Source organism: Salvelinus alpinus, chromosome 22 (genome assembly GCF_045679555.1).
Source record: "Salvelinus alpinus chromosome 22, SLU_Salpinus.1, whole genome shotgun sequence".
Classification (NCBI taxonomy): domain Eukaryota; kingdom Metazoa; phylum Chordata; class Actinopteri; order Salmoniformes; family Salmonidae; genus Salvelinus; species Salvelinus alpinus.
Genome location: NC_092107.1, coordinates 40006763 through 40027039, shown reverse-complemented (window position 1 = coordinate 40027039; position 20277 = coordinate 40006763). Strand labels below are relative to the sequence as shown.

Below are 20277 nucleotides of genomic sequence, written 5' to 3'. Positions count from 1 at the left end.
TTCTTAGAATGTGTAGGTAATCCTTTCTTTTTTGTAGGTAATCCTAGCTTTTTTGAAAGATACCACTAATAACTGCAGGTGTTCCTCTCCACTTTCTGGAGGACCGAGTTTTGAAATCAGTGGAATGCCCGGTGGAAGCAGAGTATGATAGGAGATGGAGAACATTCTGCCGTTTGATTGCAAATATGCAGAGGGGGTCAAAAAGAGAACACCCAGAAGGCTGTTGTATAAAACACCTGTCTCCGGATTACATCTTCAAACTAATGGTAACCGTGGCATCCGTGACAGAGAGGGAGAAGCGTTCATCCATGTATACGAGTAAGAGACTCAACCTACCTACATTTTCAGATATTATACATTTCTAATTTTGGCAGAAAGTCATTTTCATTGCAATTTAAAACGTACTTTTAACTATGTCTATTTTTAATCATGTTATGTTGATTTAGCACAGATGTAGTGCACGTTTGCAGTGTTGGCTTCATGTGTGTCTTTCCCCTTAACGTGTTGTGCTGTTTCCCATCTCCTCTATTCATTCTATTAGAATGTATGGAACGCCATATAACACCGGCGTGTCATTCGTGGTCATGCCCTGCCGGGCGTGAGCACTCCCGTCCACTGGTCTACGCAGGCCCATTGCTGCTGTTTACAGCTAAATGGTGGTATAGGAGTGGACTGGGACTAAGGTGAACACGAGGGCAGCTTGTCGAAGGCCATCGCTGACACTCCATCACCAGCAATCATCATGGATCGGTATCGTATAATAATCAGAGACAACATGGTTCCTAAAGTCTGTAAGTCCAGTCATTCATATTTGACATTAAGTTGGTCGACATTAATAATCGTAGCCCATTTCACGTGTCGCTTTGCAATATCAGTTATTATTGATTCTTAATTTCCACAAACTTCAGTGTTTCCTTTCAAATGGTATCAAGAACATGCATATCCTTCAGTTTCTGAGCTACATACAGGCAGTGAGATTTGGGTATGTCATTTTAGGCGAAACATTTAAAAAAAATTTTTTTTTTTTTAAAAGGGTCCGATCCTGATTCCCCAAAATAATAATCACAGGTATTTTCGGTGATTCTCACAAAACTGACACAAAACTGACACAAAAAAAAGAAACACATTTTCAACCATAGTTCCTCTTGGATCAGTAATTAGATCTGTATTTAGCTATTTCATAATTATTGTTATGTTTATTGAGCAGATACTATGCATTTTAAATCACAATTTCCACAAATCAGCAACGCAAAAATTCTCATTAAGGTCTCATTAAAATTCTCAGAAGGTCCAAAAAAGTAATAAACAAATACATTTCTAATATGTTTTGACATCAGTAATGAAAAGGCCTGAGGTAAACATAACACTCTAAATAAATATACAGTCGTGGCCAAAAGTTGAGAAAAATACAAGTATGAATTTTCATAAAGTCTGCTGCCTCAGTTTGTATGATGGCAATTTGTATATACTCCAGAATGTTATGAAGAGTGATCAGATGAATTGCAATTAATTGCAAAGTCCCTCTTTGCCATGCAAATGAACTGAATCCCCCCAAAAACATTTCCACTGCATTTCAGCCCTGCCACAAAAGGCCCAGCTGACATCATGTCAGTGATTCTCTCGAGTGTTGACGAGGACAAGGCTGGAGATTACTCTGTCATGCTGATTAAGTTCGAATAACAAACTGGAAGCTTCAAAAGGAGAGTGGTACTTGGAATCATTGTTCTTTCTCTGTCAAGCATGGTTACCTGCAAGGAGACACGTGCCGTCATCATTGCTTTGCACAAAAAGGGCTTCACAGGCAAGGATATTGCTGCCAGTAAGATTGCACCTAAATCAACAATTTATTGGATCATCAAGAACTTCAAGGAGAACGGTTAAAATTGCTGTGAAGAAGGCTTCAGGGCGCCCAAGAAAGTCCATCAAGCGCCAGGACCATCTCCTAAAGTTGATTCAGCTGCGGGATCGGGGCACCACCAGTACAGAGCTTGCTCAGGAATGGCAGCAGGCAGGTGTGAGTGCATCTGCATGCACAGTGAGGCGAAGACTTTTGGAGGATGGCCTGGTGTCAAGAAGGGCAACAAAGAACCCACTTCTCTCCAGGAGAAACATCAGGGACAGACTGATATTCTGCAAAAGGTACAGGGGTTGGACTGCTGAGGACCGGGGTAAAGTCATTTTCTCTGATGAATCCCCTTTCCGATTGTTTGGTGCATCCGGAAAAAAGCTTGTCCGGAGAAGACAAGGTGAGCGCTACCATCAGTCCTGTGTCATGCCAACAGTAAAGCATCCTGAGACCATTCATGTGTGAGGTTGCTTAAAAATATCTAAAGACACTGAAGCAGCAAACTTTGTGAAAATTCATATTTGTGTCATTCTCAAAACTTTTGGCCACGACTGTACATGAAATGACCAAATTGTATGCTCGGCAAACCGAAATCCACTAGATGTTGGAACATTGCTTGCGGAGATTTGCTTCCATTCAGCCACAAGAGCATTATTGAGGTTGGGCAATTAGGCCTGGCTCGCAGTCGGCATTCCAATTCATCCCATAGGTGTTAGATGGGGTTGAGGTCAGGGCTCTGTACAGGCCAGTCAAGTTCTTCCACACCGATTAACAAACCATTTCTGTACGGACATTGTTCCTCCTCCAGAAACTCCAGTTGGCACTATGCATTCGGGCGGGCAGCGTTCTCCTGGCATCCGCCAAACCCAGATTCAGCCACTGGACTGCCAGATGGTGAAGCGTGATTCATCACGCCAGAGAACGTGTGTCGGTGAGTCCAATGGCGGCGAGCTTTACACCACTCCAGCTGACGCTTGGCATTGCGCATGGTGATCTTAGGCTTGTGTGTGGCTACTCAGCCATGGAAACCCATTTCATGAAGCTCCCGACGAACAGTTATTGTGCTATTAAATCAATCCTTATCCCAGTCTGCTGTTCCCACATGCTACAAGAGGGCCACCATTGTTCCTGTTCCCAAGAAAGCGAAGATAACTGAGCTAAATGACTATCGCCCCGTAGCACTCATCATGAAGTGCTTTGTAACAACATCTCCACCCCGCTGATCCTCGGGGGCCCCACAAGGGTGCGTTCTCAGCCCTCTCCTGTACTCCCTGTTCACCCATGACTGTGTGGCCATGCACGCCTCCAACTCAATCATCAAGTTTGCAGACGACACTACAGTGGTAGGCTTGATTACCAACAACGACGAGACGGCCTACAGGGAGGAGGTGAGGGCACTCGGAGTGTGGTGTCAGGAAAATAACCTCACACTCAACGTCAACAAAACAAAGGAGATGATCGTGGACTTCAGGAAACAGCAGAGGGCGCAGCCCCCTATCCACATCGACGGGACAGTAGTGGAGAAGGTGGAAAGTTTTAAGTTCCTCGGTGTACACATCACGGACAATCTGAAATGGTCCACCCACACAGACAGCGTGGTGAAGAAGGCGCAGCAGCGCCTCTTCAAACTCAGGAGGCTGAAGAAATTCGGCTTGTCACCAAAAACACTCACACACTTTTACAGATGCACAATCGAGAGTATCCTGTCATGCTGTATGACCGCCTGGTACGGCAACTGCTCCGCCCACAACCGCAAGTCTCTCCAGAGGGTAGTGAGGTCTGCACAATGCATCACCGGGGGCAAACTACCTGCCCTCCAGGACACCTACACCAACCGATGTCACAGGAAGGCCAAAAAGATCATCAAGGACAACAACCACCTGAGCCACACCCCGCTATCATCCAGAAGGTGAGGTCAGTACAGGTGCATCAAAGCTGGGACCGAGAGCCTGAAAAACAGCTTCTATCTCAAGGCCATCAGACTGTTAAACAGCCATAACTAACATTGAGTGGCTGCTGCCAACATACTGACTCATCTCTAGCCACTTTAATAATGAAAATGTATGTAATAAATGTATCACTAGCCACTTTAAACAATGCCACTTTATATAATGTTAACATACCCTACATTACTTATCTCATATGTACATACTGTACTCCATACCATTTACTGCATCTTGCCTATGCTGTTCGGCCATCGCTCATTCATATATTTTTATGTACATATTCTTATTCATTCCTTTACACTTGTGTGTATAAGGTAGTTGTTGTGAAATTGTTAGGTTAGATTACTCGTTAGATATTACTGCATGGTCGGAACTAGAAGCACAAGCATTTCGCTACACTCGCATTAACATCTGCTAACCATGTGTATGTGACAAATAAAATAAAATTTGATATGACGTTGCTTCCAGAGGCAGTTTGGAACTCGGTAGTGACTGTTGCAAACGAGGACAGAGGGTTTTTACGCGCTTCAGCACTCACCGATCCCGTTCTGTCAGCTTGTGTAGCCAACCACTTCACATACTTTTGTATATATAGTGCTTTTACAATCAAATTATTCAAATGTATTTTGTAATTTACAGTGAACTCCAAAAGTATTGGGAGAGTGACACATTTTTGTGGACGCTACCATGATTACAGATAATCCTGAATGAATTGTGAATAATGACGAGTGAGAAAGTTAGAGGCATTAATATCATACCCATCTAAAATGCTAACCTCCCCTGTTATTGTAATGGTGAGACGTTAGCATGTCTTGGAGGTATGATATAAAATGCTAACCTCCCCTGTTATTGTAATGGTGAGACGTTAGCATGTCTTGGGGGTATGATATGTGTGTCTGTAACTTTCTCATGAATTATTCACGATTCATTCAGGTCTATCCGTAATCATGGTAGCATCCACATTAAATATACTGTCTTGGGATATCTAACAACAGTATAGGTAAGTGCTAAAACAGGTACATGTCAAAATGGGGGATATCCTCCTTTAAGTGGCGGGGTTGCTCATTTCTGAAACAAACTCCAGATTGTGGCTTTAAGTAAATTAAATGGGCTATATACACCCATATTTCCAAAATAACTGATGTTTTAATCTATACAATAGTGGTCCTAGTAAATACAATAATTAAAGTTACCAGCACAGCACATCCATTGACTACACATACACTGAGCATAACAAACATTAGGAACATCTTCCTAATATTGAGTTTCAGCCCCCCCCCCCCCTTTTGACCTCAGAACAGCCTCAATTCGTCGGGGCATGGACTCTACAAGGTTTTGAAAGCGTTCCACAGGGATGCTGGCCCATGTTGACGCCAATGCTTCCCACAGTTGTGTCAAGTTGGCTGGATGTCCTTTGGGTGGTGGAACAATTTTCATACAGACGGGAAACTGTTGAGCGTGAAAAACCCAGCAGCGTTGCAGTTCTTGATACAAACCGGTGTGCCTGGCACCTACTACCATACCCTGTTCAAAGGCACTTAAATATTTTGTCTTGCCCCTTCAAGCTCAATGGCACACATACACAATCCTTCTTTAACCTGTCTCCTCCCCTTCATCTACACTGATTGAAGAGGATTTAACAAGTGTCATCAATAAGGGATCATAGCTTTCACCTGGATTCACCTGGATTTACCTACTCAGTCTGTGTCATGGAATGAGCAGGTGTTCTTAATGTTTTGTACACTCCGTGTGCATTAGAAAGAGCTTATTATCAATACTGAAACGGACCTAAAAATGATGCGGTAATGCAAAATGTGTGTTTTGGTAATGAGAGGCCCTTGGCTCAATCTGCAAGTAATAGGAGACAGCCTTTATGATTCAGCAAACATTTGACCACATCACTAAAGCCCATTCATGCCTCCATGTTGGTAAGGTAATGGTTCTCTAAGTTTTTCACAATTTGAGCTTTTTAGTCATTTCGGCAATGAAAAGGTCATGTGTCGTAAAGGGGTTGTTTGAGAATAAGATCCTCATTCTGAAGGCATACAAGTGAATAAATGAACTTATGCTCATCTAAGCACTACCTCCTCTCGATGATGCATCATGGGTGAATAAAACTTTATAAATTTTTTGGGGGAGTTTTTACAGCAACTTGAAAGTGTTGCGGTAATGAGAAACAATGTTTTTAACTTTTTATGTAATACATATTATAGTTTAACTTAAACTAGTAAACATATTTTTATGATTTATGGACAAACAGCAATATATTTTGTGTATTAATTAAATACGTTTATTTTTTCTAAAGTAAAAATGTATAATGTAATCCGGAGGCATTTCGGTCATGAGAATTTGCTGTGAAAATGTACCAAAATGCAGGTGAAAATGTACAATTGATTTGAAATAAGACACCGTGCCATAAACTAGGCATCTTCGTCTTTAGAATGATAGTTGACTGTTGCCGATGCATCATGGTTTTCTAACTAAATTTGCTACTGCTATGGTTACACCTGGTTTCATGAAAATCACTCTTATTTCATTTCTATTTCATTTCGTCATAAACAAAATGTCTTCTGCAATAACTTGATATGTTGAGTCAGTCCTTGTGACGACACAACAGTGGTAGGCCTGATCACCGACAACGATGAGACATCCTATAGGCAGGAGGTCAGAGACCTGGCCAGGTGGTGCCAGAATAACAACCTATCCCTCAACGTAACCAAGACTAAGGAGATGATTGTGGACTAGATGAAAAGGAGGACCGAGCACGCCCCCATTCTCATCGACGAGGCTGTAGTGGAGCAGGTTGAGAGCTTCAAGTTCCTTGGTGTCCACATCACCAACAAACTAGAATGGTCCAACACACCAAGACAGTCGTGAAGAGGGCATGACAAAGCCTATTCCCCCTCAGGAAACTTAAAAGATTTGGTATGGGTCCTGAGATCCTCAAAAGGTTCTACAGCTGCAACATCGAGAGCATCCTGCCCGGTTGCATCACTGCCTGGTACGGCAACTGCTCGGCCTCCGACCACAAGGCACTACAGAGGGTAGTGCGTACGGCCCAGTACATCACTGGGGCTAAGCGGCCTGCCATCCAGGACCTCTACACCAGGCGGTGTCAGAGGAAGGCCCTAAAAATGGTCAAAGACCCCAGCCACCCCAGTCATAGACTGTTCTCTCTACTACCGCATGGCAAACGGTACCGGAGTGCCAAGTCTAGGACAAAAAGGCTTCTCAACAGTTTTTACCCCCAAGCCATAAGACTCCTGAACAGGTAATCAAATGGCTACCTGGACTATTTGCACTGTGTGCCCTCCCCAACCCCTCTTTTACGCTGCTGCTACTCTTGGTTTATCATATATGCACAGTCACTTTAACTATACATTCATGTACATACTACCTCAATTGGGCCGACCAACCAGTGCTCCCGGGCTAGCCGGGCTATCTGTATTGTGTCCCGCCACCCACCACCCCCTCTTTTACGTTACTGCTACTCTCTGTTCATCATATATGCATAGTCACTTTAACCATATCTACATGTACATACTACCTCAATCAGCCCGACTAAACGGTGTCTGTATGTAGCCTCGCTACTTTTATAGCCTCGCTACTGTATATAGCCTGTCTTTTTACTGTTGTTTTATTTCTTTACCTACCTATTGTTCACCCAATAGCTTTTTTGCACTATTGGTAGGAGCCTGTAAGTAAGCATTTCACTGTTGTATTCGGCGCACGTGACAAATAAACTTTGATTTGATCCATCTTGAATAATGGTTCTAATCTCCAGCCTCCAAGCAGCAGACAAAGTGGCAGGGTGGCCATCGACAGTAGCACACTGTATCAAATAACAACTGTGGCTTTCAGCTTCAGTTGCCTGTAGCCTATTAATGCTAATTTCATGTTTTCCTGTCATCATTCTAATACGTTTGTTCATTGTTACAAGTGGAGTTTCAGTTCCTAAGAACCAGGTTACACCTTGCCTCAACTGATCCTGGGAAATGCTTCTCTATGCACGCTTCAAACATGCTACCCAATTAACAAATGCTTGGTCCCACAGTCACCACCTGTTTGCAAATTAAGGCTACCCAGCAATGCGTTTCACCACATTGGTTCCCTTACTGCTAAATGCAAAGTTCATCTGGCACCTGTGCATTCTTGGGGAGCACCCAGTTTTCATAACACTTTTACTACGGTTGTTGCAACAGTGCCAGAGCTCAAGATCTCATTATGTGTTAGGCAGTTGGCCCTCGAGGACAGGTTTTACTACGGATGCTTCCCACCCACGTATTTTTGGGGGATTTTCAGCCTCAGTAGTCTGCAGTTCATTGGTTTACAATACTGATAATTGGTAAGCAGGTAGCCTAGCAGTTAAGAGCTTTGCGTCAGTAACCGAAAGGTCGCTGGCTCGAATCTCCGAGCTGACTCGGTGAAAAGTCTGTTGATGTGGTCTCGAGCGAGGCACTTCACACCAATACCTAGCTCCCAGCCAAGGCAGTTCCCCTCATTGATACTTTTGTATGGTCGTCTTTACTGGTTTAAAAATGGTTTTCCTTCTAATGGTGTGATCACAACTTCATTCACTTGTATTCCTTCATGTGATTCCGGCCTTTCACCCTAACCACTATAGCCTCACTCTTCAGCATTCTATAAATCGACTTCCTGCTTCCTGGTGCACTGTCATAATAGCTCGCTCCCGCCCTGTTCCTTGTCATTCTCTTTTCCTCCCTCGTGTGTTTCACTTCTCTCCTTTCTCAAGTAATATAAAGATGTTCTTCCACCACAACGCTATCTGTTCTCTGCCCCTATCGCTTCGTATTACTGCATGTATGACTAGGTTTGAAGCAATGAAAAATGTCCCATATCATACGAATAGCATTGTAGCACGCGTGGTTGAGTTCATACGTACAAACATACGTAGCATTTCATTTAAACACGTCAGTAAATTGTTTGTTTTCATGCTTTATTGAAAAAAATGTCACATAACACTAATTACACTCATACTTATAGCGGTGACAGGCATTCATCATTAAAGCCGGTTTATGGTCAATCCTTGCTCTGTATGGTCCGTACAGCATTTACTGCAAAGTCAGGGCATTCATACGCCTTGCGCTTCGCGGAGCAGAGCGGTTGTGAAGGAAGTCGTCAAGGAAGTGAGTTGTCAATGTGGAGCTATACGGAGCCCTCTGTAAATGTTACAAAATTTGGGATGCGCACGCTGATGCGATACGGAGCCTCCGTACCACACTGCCGGATCAAGCTAGCGTTTCATGTTAACCATACATATCGCATTACGGCATGCGTGGTTGGGTAGACGTACATGCAGACGTGTCATTTCAACCCTACACATAACGATGTTTGAATCCTGTGCTCAGCGCCTTGCATTGATAAACATTCCATACAACACTTTCCATTACAGCATAACTGCACTTTCGTTCTATTCTTCGCATGCATCTCTTTACATTTAATGATCATTGTTTTCGATCTTTAGATCCAACCGCTTCTCCGCTGTGTCCCTTCTCCCTGGTGAGTATTTATTTTGGGTGGGTTGAGATGCCAGCTACCCAGCAAGGGGCTACCCGTCATCAGCATCTGGCTCCAATGAGCATTCCTTGGCCACACCCCAAACTATTTAATACGATTCCATGTTGCATTCGGTCTCTGTTGTTCATTCGGGTAAGCCTGTACTCGATTGAAATGTATTTCACAAAATGTTCAAATCAGGAAGGCCGGTCTTTTTGAATGCTTGTTTAACGTCATCAGGCAGCATAACATAATCCACCGTTTCCTATGATACGGGCACAGAGGGGAATGAAAACAAGTGTGTCATCACCAGCGTAGCGTCATGTTCTTTTCCCTCTTCCTGTTCCATGTTGACCGGACACGTCGCGTGCGCGAGCGTTGCAAAATACATTGAGAAATCCATGTTATTCAATTATTGCACCCACACTGCTCGCGAGCGTCTGCGTTGCCAAGGGCTAAAATAGAAGTTATTCCTATTTCTGACACAGATCGCGCTGCAAGTCCTGCCTCTCCCATCTCCTCATTGGTTTATAGAAGCAGGTACCCACGTGCCATCTCCTCATTGGTTATACCCACGTGGGTGATTGAAAGACGAACTGTTTTGCCGGTCGTCGTGGTAATACTATGAAAGTTTAGATGCCAATCATCATATAAGTTCAAAGATGAAAAAGCCTGGAAGGAGGAGAGATGAGTAGAAATGATTCGGTTGACCGTTTTATGTGTGGATTAATTGTCGGAGTTGAGGAACTTGTGCATTTCAGGTAAAATAACAACTCAATGTTTATATCTCAGGACAAATTAGCTAGCATGTGCAAGCTAGCTAAATAGGACAAATTAGCTAGCATGTGCAAGCTAGCTAAATAGGACAAATTAGCTAGCATGTGCAAGCTAGCTAAATAGGACAAATTAGCTAGCATGTGCAAGCTAGCTAAATAGGACAAATTAGCTAGCATGTGCAAGCTAGCTAAATAGGACAAATTAGCTAGCATGTGCAAGCTAGCTAAATAGGACAAATTAGCTAGCATGTGCAAGCTAGCTAAATAGGACAAATTAGCTAGCATGTGCAAGCTAGCTAAATAGGACAAATTAGCTAGCATGTGCAAGCTAGCTAAATAGGACAAATTAGCTAGCATGTGCAAGCTAGCTAAATAGGACAAATTAGCTAGCATGTGCAAGCTAGCTAAATAGGACAAATTAGCTAGCATGTGCAAGCTAGCTAAATAGGACAAATTAGCTAGCATGTGCAAGCTAGCTAAATAGGACAAATTAGCTAGCATGTGCAAGCTAGCTAAATAGGACAAATTAGCTAGCATGTGCAAGCTAGCTAAATAGGACAAATTAGCTAGCATGTGCAAGCTAGCTAAATAGGACAAATTAGCTAGCATGTGCAAGCTAGCTAGCTAAATTGCCATACATGTTTAATGCTTTTCGACCTGTCCCCAATTAATGTAATTGGTTCAGAGTTTGTTTTGATATTTTAACCTGCGTGTCGTGATCACATTCGTGATTGGGTTCCGTGTTAGCCATGGGCAGAATGTCATTCACCTATTTACCTTTCGCCTATAAGCACGGCACAATAATTCACATTCTGTACACTTGCGGTTTTAACCTATGGGCTCACCTATATTATCACTTTCCTCTCTCTCAACCAAATGGGTGTAAACCTTTATATTTACATTTTAGTCATTTAGCAGACGCTCTTATCCATACATTTTCGTACTGGTCCCCCGCGGGAATCGAACCCACAACCCTGGTGTTGCAAGCACCATGCTAGCTATACTACCCTTAAGGCTCCGACGAGCATTCCTTTGAGACGAGGCCATACGCCAAACTATTTAATAAAACTTCATATTGCATTCTCTCTGTTGTTCATTCAGTTAAGCCTGCACTCGAATGAACTATAGTTCAGAGAAATGCTGCAGTGAGTGTGTGCGCGTCTTAATTCTGTAGTGTGTATTATGACCGTGTGTGTGTGTGAGAGAAAGTGATGTCTCTGTGTGTTTTCTCTGTCTTCCCTGCAGCATTGAGAGCTCACTGGGGGGTTTAGAGAACAGAATGAAACACACGAGTGTCACCACCACTCTGAGTTATAACACTCATAACACAGTGTAACACACACACACACACACACGAGTACAGTACTAGTGTGCACAAGACGAGAACACATACATCAACATGGAACACAATGCATTCATCAACACAAACATCCACACTTCATATCTCAACACACCAGGCTACATAACGCCAACATTCAACATGTTTCAGTTCATTCAGAGGCATTAAAACACAGAGGGTGAGTTGGGGGGGGGTCCAGAAAAGTTGGAAGGGAGGGTTTAAATGTGATTGAAATAAACGGGCATGGGGAAACCGATGTATGGGCAAAGGGGTGCCGTTGATGCAGTGTGTGTTACCTATAGCTGAGTGTGTAGAGGCCTCTTTCTGGTGTGTGTGTGTGTGTGTAGTGCCTTCAGAAAGTATTCACACCGCGTAACCTTCTCCACGTTGCTGTGTTACATGGTGGGAATAAAATGGATTTAATTGATTCCATTTGTTGGTCAACAATCTACACTAAATACACTGTGAAGTCAAAGTGGAATAGAAATTCTAAACATTTGTAAAACATGAATGAAAAATAGAAACAGTCATATCTTGATGAGATAAGTATTCAAACCCAGAGTCAATACATGTTAGAATCACCTTCGGCAGTGATTACAGCTGTCTCTCTTTCTGAGTAAGTCTCTAAGAGCTGTGAGTGTTTCTGGGTAAGTCTCTAAGAGCTGTGAGTGTTTCTGGGTAAGTCTCTAAGAGCGGTGAGTCTTTCTGGGTAAGTCTCTAAGAGCGGTGAGTCTTTCTGGGTAAGTCTCTAGGAGCTGTGAGTCTTTCTGGGTAAGTCTCTAAGAGCTGTGAGTCTTTCTGGGTAAGTCTCTAGGAGCTGTGAGTCTTTCTGGGTAAGTCTCTAAGAGCTGTGAGTCTTTCTGGGTAAGTCTCTAAGAGCTGTGAGTGTTTCTGGGTAAGTCTCTAAGAGCTGTGAGTGTTTCTGGGTAAGTCTCTAAGAGCTGTGAGTCTTTCTGGGTAAGTCTCTAAGAGCTTTCCACACCTGGATTGTGCAATATTTGCCTATTACTCTTTTCAATATTCAAGCTCTGTCAAATTGGTTGTTGATCATTGCTAGACAACCATTAACAGTTCCTGCCATAGATTTTTCAAGCAGATTTAAGTTAAAAATGTAGCTCGGTCACTCAGGAACATTCACCGTCTTCTTGGTAAGCAACTCCAGTGTAGATTTGGCCTTGTTGTTTTAGGTTATTGTCCTGCTGAAAGGTGAATTCATCTTCAAATGAAATCCCAAGTTCAACAAACATTGGGAAAGGGCGGCACTCCAAAAAGTTTAGAAAAAAATAAAAGGTCAAAAAGACGTCACCTCATTTCACCTTTTTTTATTTCCGTCCGAACAGGCTGACGCGTTTCCACAGTTATGCAATTCCCTGCTCGACTGAGACCTTACAGATAACTGTATGTGTGGGGTACAGAGGTAGTCATTAAAAATCATGTTAAATACCATTATTGCACACAGCGTGAGTCCATGGAACTTATGTGACTTGTTAAGCACATTTTAACTCCAGAACGTATTTATGCCATAATAAAGGGGTTGAATACTAGTTGACTCAAGACATTTCAGCTTTAATTTGTAACTACTTTGTAATATTTTCATAAAACATTGTGTGTCGGCAAGTGAGAAAAAAAATCTAAATGTAATCAATTTTAAATTTAGGGTGTAACACAAAATGTGGAAAAAGTTAAAATGGTGTGAATACTTTCTGTGGGCCTCTTTCTGGTGTGTGTGTATATTCAGACGGGGGGGGGGGGTTCAGTGAACTAGTGTCTGTAACTGTTGAGGGCCCTTTGTCTCACAGGAACATGGCACATTGGCCAACCATCCCCAAATTGGATTCACCCCACCTTAACCCTCCACCTCTCTCTGTGTGTACAGGGGGGGCTAATTTAATTTAGAGGGTGCAGGGCAGGGGGAGGGAGCATTAGTAGCCGTCTGGTGTGATAGGAGCATTCTACTGTGGCAATATGTCTGTATGGGACAAGGTTAACACAGGAAGAGCCGGACACACACACTGCTCTCTCTCTGACCTGTGCTGGCGGTTCATAGCTGCCACCATGAGAGAGGTCCAGCCCAGACGGTGCCGGTGGTTAGGCTCCACCCCCTCACCCAGCAACCTGACAGGAAATAGGAACATGAAGAGGTTAAGAAAGCTGTTCTGTTGCTAGGGTTACTATCCACTTTAACTTCATCTCTCAGGTGCTACCAACAGACTCCGACAGGAACAACGTAAGATGTGTGTGTGTGTAGGTTGAGTTCTGTGCCTGAGGGGACGACGTCGGGCTGTGTTATCTGAGAAGGAGGGGTGTGTTAGTGTGTGTCGGAGGTAACCCGTCTGTGTTCCGCTGGGGGGGGGGGACGTCGGGCTCTGTTATCTGAGAAGGAGGGGTGTGTTAGTGTGTGTCGGAGGTAACCCGTCTGTGTTCCGCTGGGGGGGGGGGACGTCGGGCTGTGTTATCTGAGAAGGAGGGGTGTGTTAGTGTGTGTCGGAGGTAACCCGTCTGTGTTCCGCTGGGGGGGGGGGGACGTCGGGCTCTGTTATCTGAGAAGGAGGGGTGTGTTAGTGTGTGTCGGAGGTAACCCGTCTGTGTTCCGCTGGGGGGGGGGGACGTCGGGCTCGGTTATCTGAGAAGGAGGGGTGTGTTAGTGTGTGTCGGAGGTAACCCGTCTGTGTTCCGCTGGGGGGGGGGGACGTCGGGCTCTGTTATCTGAGAAGGAGGGGTGTGTTAGTGTGTGTCGGAGGTAACCCGTCTGTGTTCCGCTGGGGGGGGGGGGACGTCGGGCTCTGTTATCTGAGAAGGAGGGGTGTGTTAGTGTGTGTCGGAGGTAACCCGTCTGTGTTCCGCTGGGGGGGGGGGACGTCGGGCTCTGTTATCTGAGAAGGAGGGGTGTGTTAGTGTGTGTCGGAGGTAACCCGTCTGTGTTCCGCTGGGGGGGGGGGACGTCGGGCTCTGTTATCTGAGAAGGAGGGGTGTGTTAGTGTGTGTCGGAGGTAACCCGTCTGTGTTCCGCTGGGGGGGGGGACGTCGGGCTCTGTTATCTGAGAAGGAGGGGTGTGTTAGTGTGTGTCGGAGGTAACCCGTCTGTGTTCCGCTGGGGGGGGACGGTGTCTGTGTTGACTATAAACACACTGTGCCTCACTCTAACCTGCCCCCCCCCCCCCATACACAAGACGACCCCCTATACCTCTTCTCTCTAACTAAAACACTTAACACATCTGTGCAGTCTCACCTAGCCTACACCATCTGTCCCAACGCTGTAGCAGAGTGACACACGCCCTTAAACCTACACACACGTACATGGGTAATGTAAGATAAGGATTCAGACAACATACTGCTGCTACAATAACAGGTGGCAGGTGCCCTTTTCACATCTACACTCAAAAATTTGATTTACACCATCATTTCAGACGTTTCACACACTTTATCACTAGGACAGGTGGAGATACCCTCCTCCCATACTGTGCACCCCCACCCCTCCATGGCCCTCCTGCCCATGGTTCTGGGTGACTGGGTTTGGGGGCCCTAGGAAACCGGAGGGAGGGAGGGGTGTTTGACTTACAGCTTATCCTGAGCCAGTCCTGAGACATAAATTGGAGAGAGAGAGAGAGAGAGAGAAAGCACGTGTGCACGAAAGAGGGTTGTGTCTCTGAGTAGGCCTATACAGTTGAAGTCGGAAGTTTACATACACTTAGATTGGAGTCATTATAACTCGTTTTTCAACCACTCCACAAATTTCTTGTTAACAAACTATAGTTTTGGCAAGTCGGTTAGGACATCTACTTTGTGCATTACACAAGTAATTTTTCCAACAATTGTTTACAGACGGATTATTTCACTGTATCACAATTCCAGTGAGTCAGAAGTTTACATACACTAAGTTGACTGTGCCTTTAACCAGCTTGGAAAATTCCAGAAAATTATGTCATGGCTTTAGAAGTTTCTGATAGGCTAATTGACATCATTTGAGTCAATTGGAGGTGTACCTGTGGATGTGTTTCAAGGCCTACCTTCAAACTCAGTGCCTCTTTGCTTGATATCATGGGAAAATCAAAAGAAATCAGACATAAAAATGGTAGACCTCCACAAGTCTGGTTCAACCTTGGGAGCAATTTCCAAACTCCTGAAGGTACCACGTTCATCTGTACAAACAATAGTACAAGTATAAACACCATGGGACCACGCAGCCGTCATACCGTTCAGGAAGGAGACGCGTTCTGTCTCCTAGAGATGAACGTATTTTGGTGCGAAAAGTGCAAATCAATCCCAGAACAACAGCAAAGGACCTTGTGCAGATGCTGGAGGAAACAGGTACAAAAGTATCTATATCCACAGTAAAACGAGTCCTATATCGACATAACCTGAAAGGCCGCTCAGCAAGGAAGAAGCCATTGCTCCAAAACTGCCATAAAAAAGACAGACTACGGTTTGCAACTGCACATGGGGACAAAGATCGCACTTTTTTGAGAAATGTCCTCTGGTCTGATGAAACAAAAATAGAACTGTTTAGCCATAATGACCATTGTTATTTTTGGAGGGAAAAGGGGGAGGCTTGCAAGCCGAAGAACACCATCCCAACCATGAAGCACGGGGGTGGCAGCATCATGTTGTGGGGGTGCTTTGCTGCAAAATAGATGGCATCATGAGGTAGGAAAATTAAGTGGATATATTGAAGCAACATCTCAAGACATCAGTCAGGAAGTTAAAGCTTAGTCGCAACTGGGTCTTCCAAATGGACAATGACCCCAAGCATACTTCCAAAGTTGTGGAAAAACGGCTTATGGACAACCAAGTCAAGGTATTGGAGTGGCCATCACAAAGCCCTGACCTCAATCCTATAGAAAATTTGTGGGCAGAACTGAAAAAGCGTGCGAGAGCAAGGAGGCCTACAAACCTGACGCAGTTACACCAGTTCTGTCAGGAGGAATGGGCCAAAATTCACCCAACTTATTGTGGGAAGCTTGTGGAAGGCTACCCGAAACGTTTCACCCAAGTTAAACAATTTAAAGGCAATGCTACCAAATACTAATTGGGTGTATGTAAACTTCTGACCAACTGGGAATGTGATGAAAGAAATAAAAGCGGAAATAAATCATTCTCTCTACTATTATTCTGACATTTCACATTCTTAAAATAAAGTGGTGATCCTAACTGACCTAAGACAGGGAATTTTTACAAGGATTAAATGTCAGAAAAACTGAGTTTAAATGTATTTGGCTAAGGTGTATGTAAACTTCCGACTTCAACTGTATCTCTGTGATGCAGTCTGACTGCCCTCTACCTCTCACCTGCCACATTGAACAATTTTGTGACTAAAGTAAACAAAAAATAGAAATGATATCACCAAAACAAGATAAATTACCTAAAAAACTATGGAAAAATACTTGAGCACCTTAAAATGATATTATGGGCAGAAAACGCAATTCATCTCCATTGAAGTTGATGGGTCATTTATAACAAAAACCTTTTGATACAGCCAATCAGTTCAATGACTACTTAACTGGTAAAGCGGATAAACTGAGAAGTGAAATTACAACATTGAACCATCATATTTGTGTATTGAAGATTGAAAAATGAAATAAGAATTACTGTTTTGAATTTGGTGAAGTTTGTGTGGAAAAAGTAGAAAAACGATCGTTATCGATCAATAATGATACACCACCAGGTATAGACAACCTTGAAGGGAAACTATTGAGAATGGTAGCAGACACTATTGAGAATGGTAGCAGACAGTAGTGCCACCCCTATTTTCTCCATATTTAACCAAAGCTTTAATGAGTGTGTGTCCACAGGTGTGGAAGAAATCTAAAGTAATTCCACTGCTTAAAAATAGTATTGCACTTTTTTTAGTTACTACATGATTCCATGTGTTATTTCATCGTTTTGATGTCTTCACTATTATTATACAATGTAGAAAATAGTAAAAAAATAAAGAAAAACCCTTGAATGAGTAGGCATGTCAGGTCGCAGTTGTAAATGAGAACTTGTTCTCAACTAGCCTACCTGGTTAAATTAAGGTGAAATAAAAAAAATGTCCAAACCCTTGACTGGTACTGTATATTATTCTTTGATGTCCTTGTCTAGAACTGTTCTGTACTTTGTCATGTAGTAGTACATTTTATGTGGACCCCAGGAAGATTAGCTGCTACATGGGCAGTAGCTAATGGGGAACCAAATAAACTAAACAGACATGGACCTCTATCTCCCTCTAGTGGAGAGAACTGGGAATACAATGATGTGCTGTAGTATACATGGACACTTCCAGAAATACTGTCTGTGATGAGACTCCATATGATTTGGACCTCACAGACTTGTGGAGTAATTCATTTTTCCCCCTTCATTTCCTACAGCAGTATAGTAATGTAGAGAAGTAAGTAAACAATTAAAATGTGTGATTGAATCTATTCCTGGAGACTAGCAGTAATTACAATGATCATAACTTGTAATGTTTGGTGCCTGCTCAACATGTGTGTTAATCTACTGGGTACTTAGTGTAGCCAATCAGAGAGAACGCAACAGCAAGACAATCTGAGGCTCTGGACGTCTCTGTCACATAGAAGTCTTTTGTCTAAATGTAAAAGCTTTTCCCCTGTACAGACAGTCAGTATTCCCCTGTGCAGACTGTCAGTATTCCCCTGTGCAGACAGTCAGTATTCCCCTGTGCAGACAGTCAGTATTCCCCTGTGCAGACAGTCAGTATTCCCCTGTGCAGACAGTCAGTATTCCCCTGTGCAGACAGTCAGTATTCCCCTGTGCAGACAGTCAGTATTCCCCTGTGTAGACTGTCAGTATTCCCCTGTGCAGACTGTCAGTATTCCCCTGTGCAGACAGTCAGTATTCCCCTGTGCAGACAGTCAGTATTCCCCTGTGCAGACAGTCAGTATGTGTATGGAACTCAGGAGAGTCTCTGTGTGTGTGTGTGTGTGTGTGTGTGTTTATAATGTACCTTGCCACATCTTGCGAGCTGTTGGTCCTTGCAGCCTCCAGAAGTGCATCACCTGGAAAGAAGACTCATGTCCTTTTAGTATCTTTAGCAGACAGTGTGTACACACACACACACACACACACACACACACACACACACACACACACACACACACACACACACACACACACACACACACACCTTTCGTATCAGAGTCCTTCTTGAGGCAGAAGGCCATGGCTGCAGCGGACAGTACCCCAGCAGAGGCCAGTGCGTACGGGCGGCTGCTCCCGCTCTCTCCCCCGGTCCTTCCCCCGCTCTGTTCCCAGTACTGGTTGTTGTTGCGTCCCTTGGAAGCCAGAGAGGCCCAGGAGCTCCTGCGATCCTGGAGGTTAGAGAGCCACCTGGGGGCCAGATGGTGATACTGTATGTTCAGGCTCACACTCTGGCCTTTCGCCTCCTCGCTCAGAATTCCTCTACGGGAGACACGGGAGGTAGAAACGATGGGGTTCCGGTTGGCGTCCGCTTTATCGAGGATGATGTGGTTCCTCGCGGCGTCCTTTGTGCTTGTCTGGAGCACACGGCACGGCGAAAGGCTGCGCGACCTTCGCATGAAGATCCGCGGTGGAACCGAAGACAACATTGCGGGAAAACACGCGAACCGTGCAACGTTAAGCCTGATGATAGTACTTACTAGAAACGACAACGCCTTTAATTGAAGTCTACTGCCGTTATTCCGCCTATAGACCGTTATTTATCTGCTAATGGTTGACAGCAGCGACAGAACAAAAACAACCCAAGCATGGGTTGTCACTGGAACATGAACTGCATCATGGGAATAATAGTTTTTTTCCTACAGAAACTAACTGGCTCCACTTCCTGGTATCGCAGAGGCTACTCCAGCACCTCTTATGAAGGTTAACTCTGGATTTATTCATAGTCTTAAAATGTTCCACACACAACTTCATCTAAATCAATCCCCATATGAAAAAATTTACTTTTGTTCTGCTTTATAACAAACAAAATAACTTTCTCCTTCGCTATGATTCGCCACCAGATGGCGTTCAGATCCTGTGGCACTGCCGAGGCTGGATAACGCAACAAACACGTGTTGTGTCGCAGCAGTCAGCAGTCACTAGGCCTAATACAAGCACGAATAGCCTATAGGGGCTGGTGCTAGCCAACATTGAGTGAACTGCTGGGGAAAACTTCAGGAGATGCAGTATTTAATTGTTGTATTTCGTTTCCTTAGGGAGATGAGAATATTGAGTAGAATTTAGACCTTCCTTCTCACTGGTCCACACTCCAGTCCAGTTGGTGGCGGTGATGCACCTTAAAGTTGGTTGTCAACCACCATATAAAATCCCCCAGGAGAAGAGGAAGAACTCTGGCCACAATGTGGGAGCTTAGGAAATAGGAAAACAACATATTTGTTGGAGACATCTATAACCCAGGGTCAACCATTTGATCACATACACCATTCAAATATAACTTTACAGATCAACCTTTAATGTTGGCTACATATCACAATACTCTTCACAGTTGATCACCCTGTAAAATATATTTTATTTGCCTTTTGTATTTTTCAGAATAGCTCCTGTTTTCCCCAGTCCATTCACTATGGCAGCACAGAGACATGCTATGGTGCTCCCAGTCCATTCACTATGGCAGCACAGAGACATGCTATGGTGTTCCCAGTCCATTCACTATGGCAGCACAGAGACATGCTATGGTGCTCCCAGTCCATTCACTATGGCAGCACAGAGACATGCTATGCTGCTCCCAGTCCATTCACTATGGCAGCACAGAGATATGCTATGGTGCTCCCAGTCCATTCACTATGGCAGCACAGAGACATGCTATGGTGTTCCCAGTCCATTCACTATGGCAGCACAGAGACATGCTATGCTGCTCCCAGTCCATTCACTATG

At 44.0% G+C, this 20277-nt stretch overlaps 1 protein-coding gene across 3 annotated transcripts in view; it reads right to left on the bottom strand.

Moving 5' to 3' along the window:
* clpb (ClpB family mitochondrial disaggregase) overlaps positions 1–19868 on the bottom strand; it is a 78764-nt gene extending 58896 nt beyond the window's left edge. For 2 of the 3 annotated variants that reach the window (XR_011669897.1, XM_071360082.1), the window contains exons 1-3: positions 18548–19868; positions 18368–18419; positions 13453–13539 (exon numbers count right to left, since the gene is read on the bottom strand). Coding sequence is in view for 2 of the 3 variants with exons in the window: in XM_071360082.1 (XP_071216183.1) it covers positions 13453–13539; positions 18368–18419; positions 18548–18989 (581 nt within the window). In the remaining variant the exon portion in view is untranslated. The remainder of the gene's footprint in view (positions 1–13452; positions 13540–18367; positions 18420–18547) is intronic. The other variant, XM_071360083.1, reaches the window with a different exon arrangement.
* Between the last annotated feature and the right edge of the window lie 409 nt (positions 19869–20277).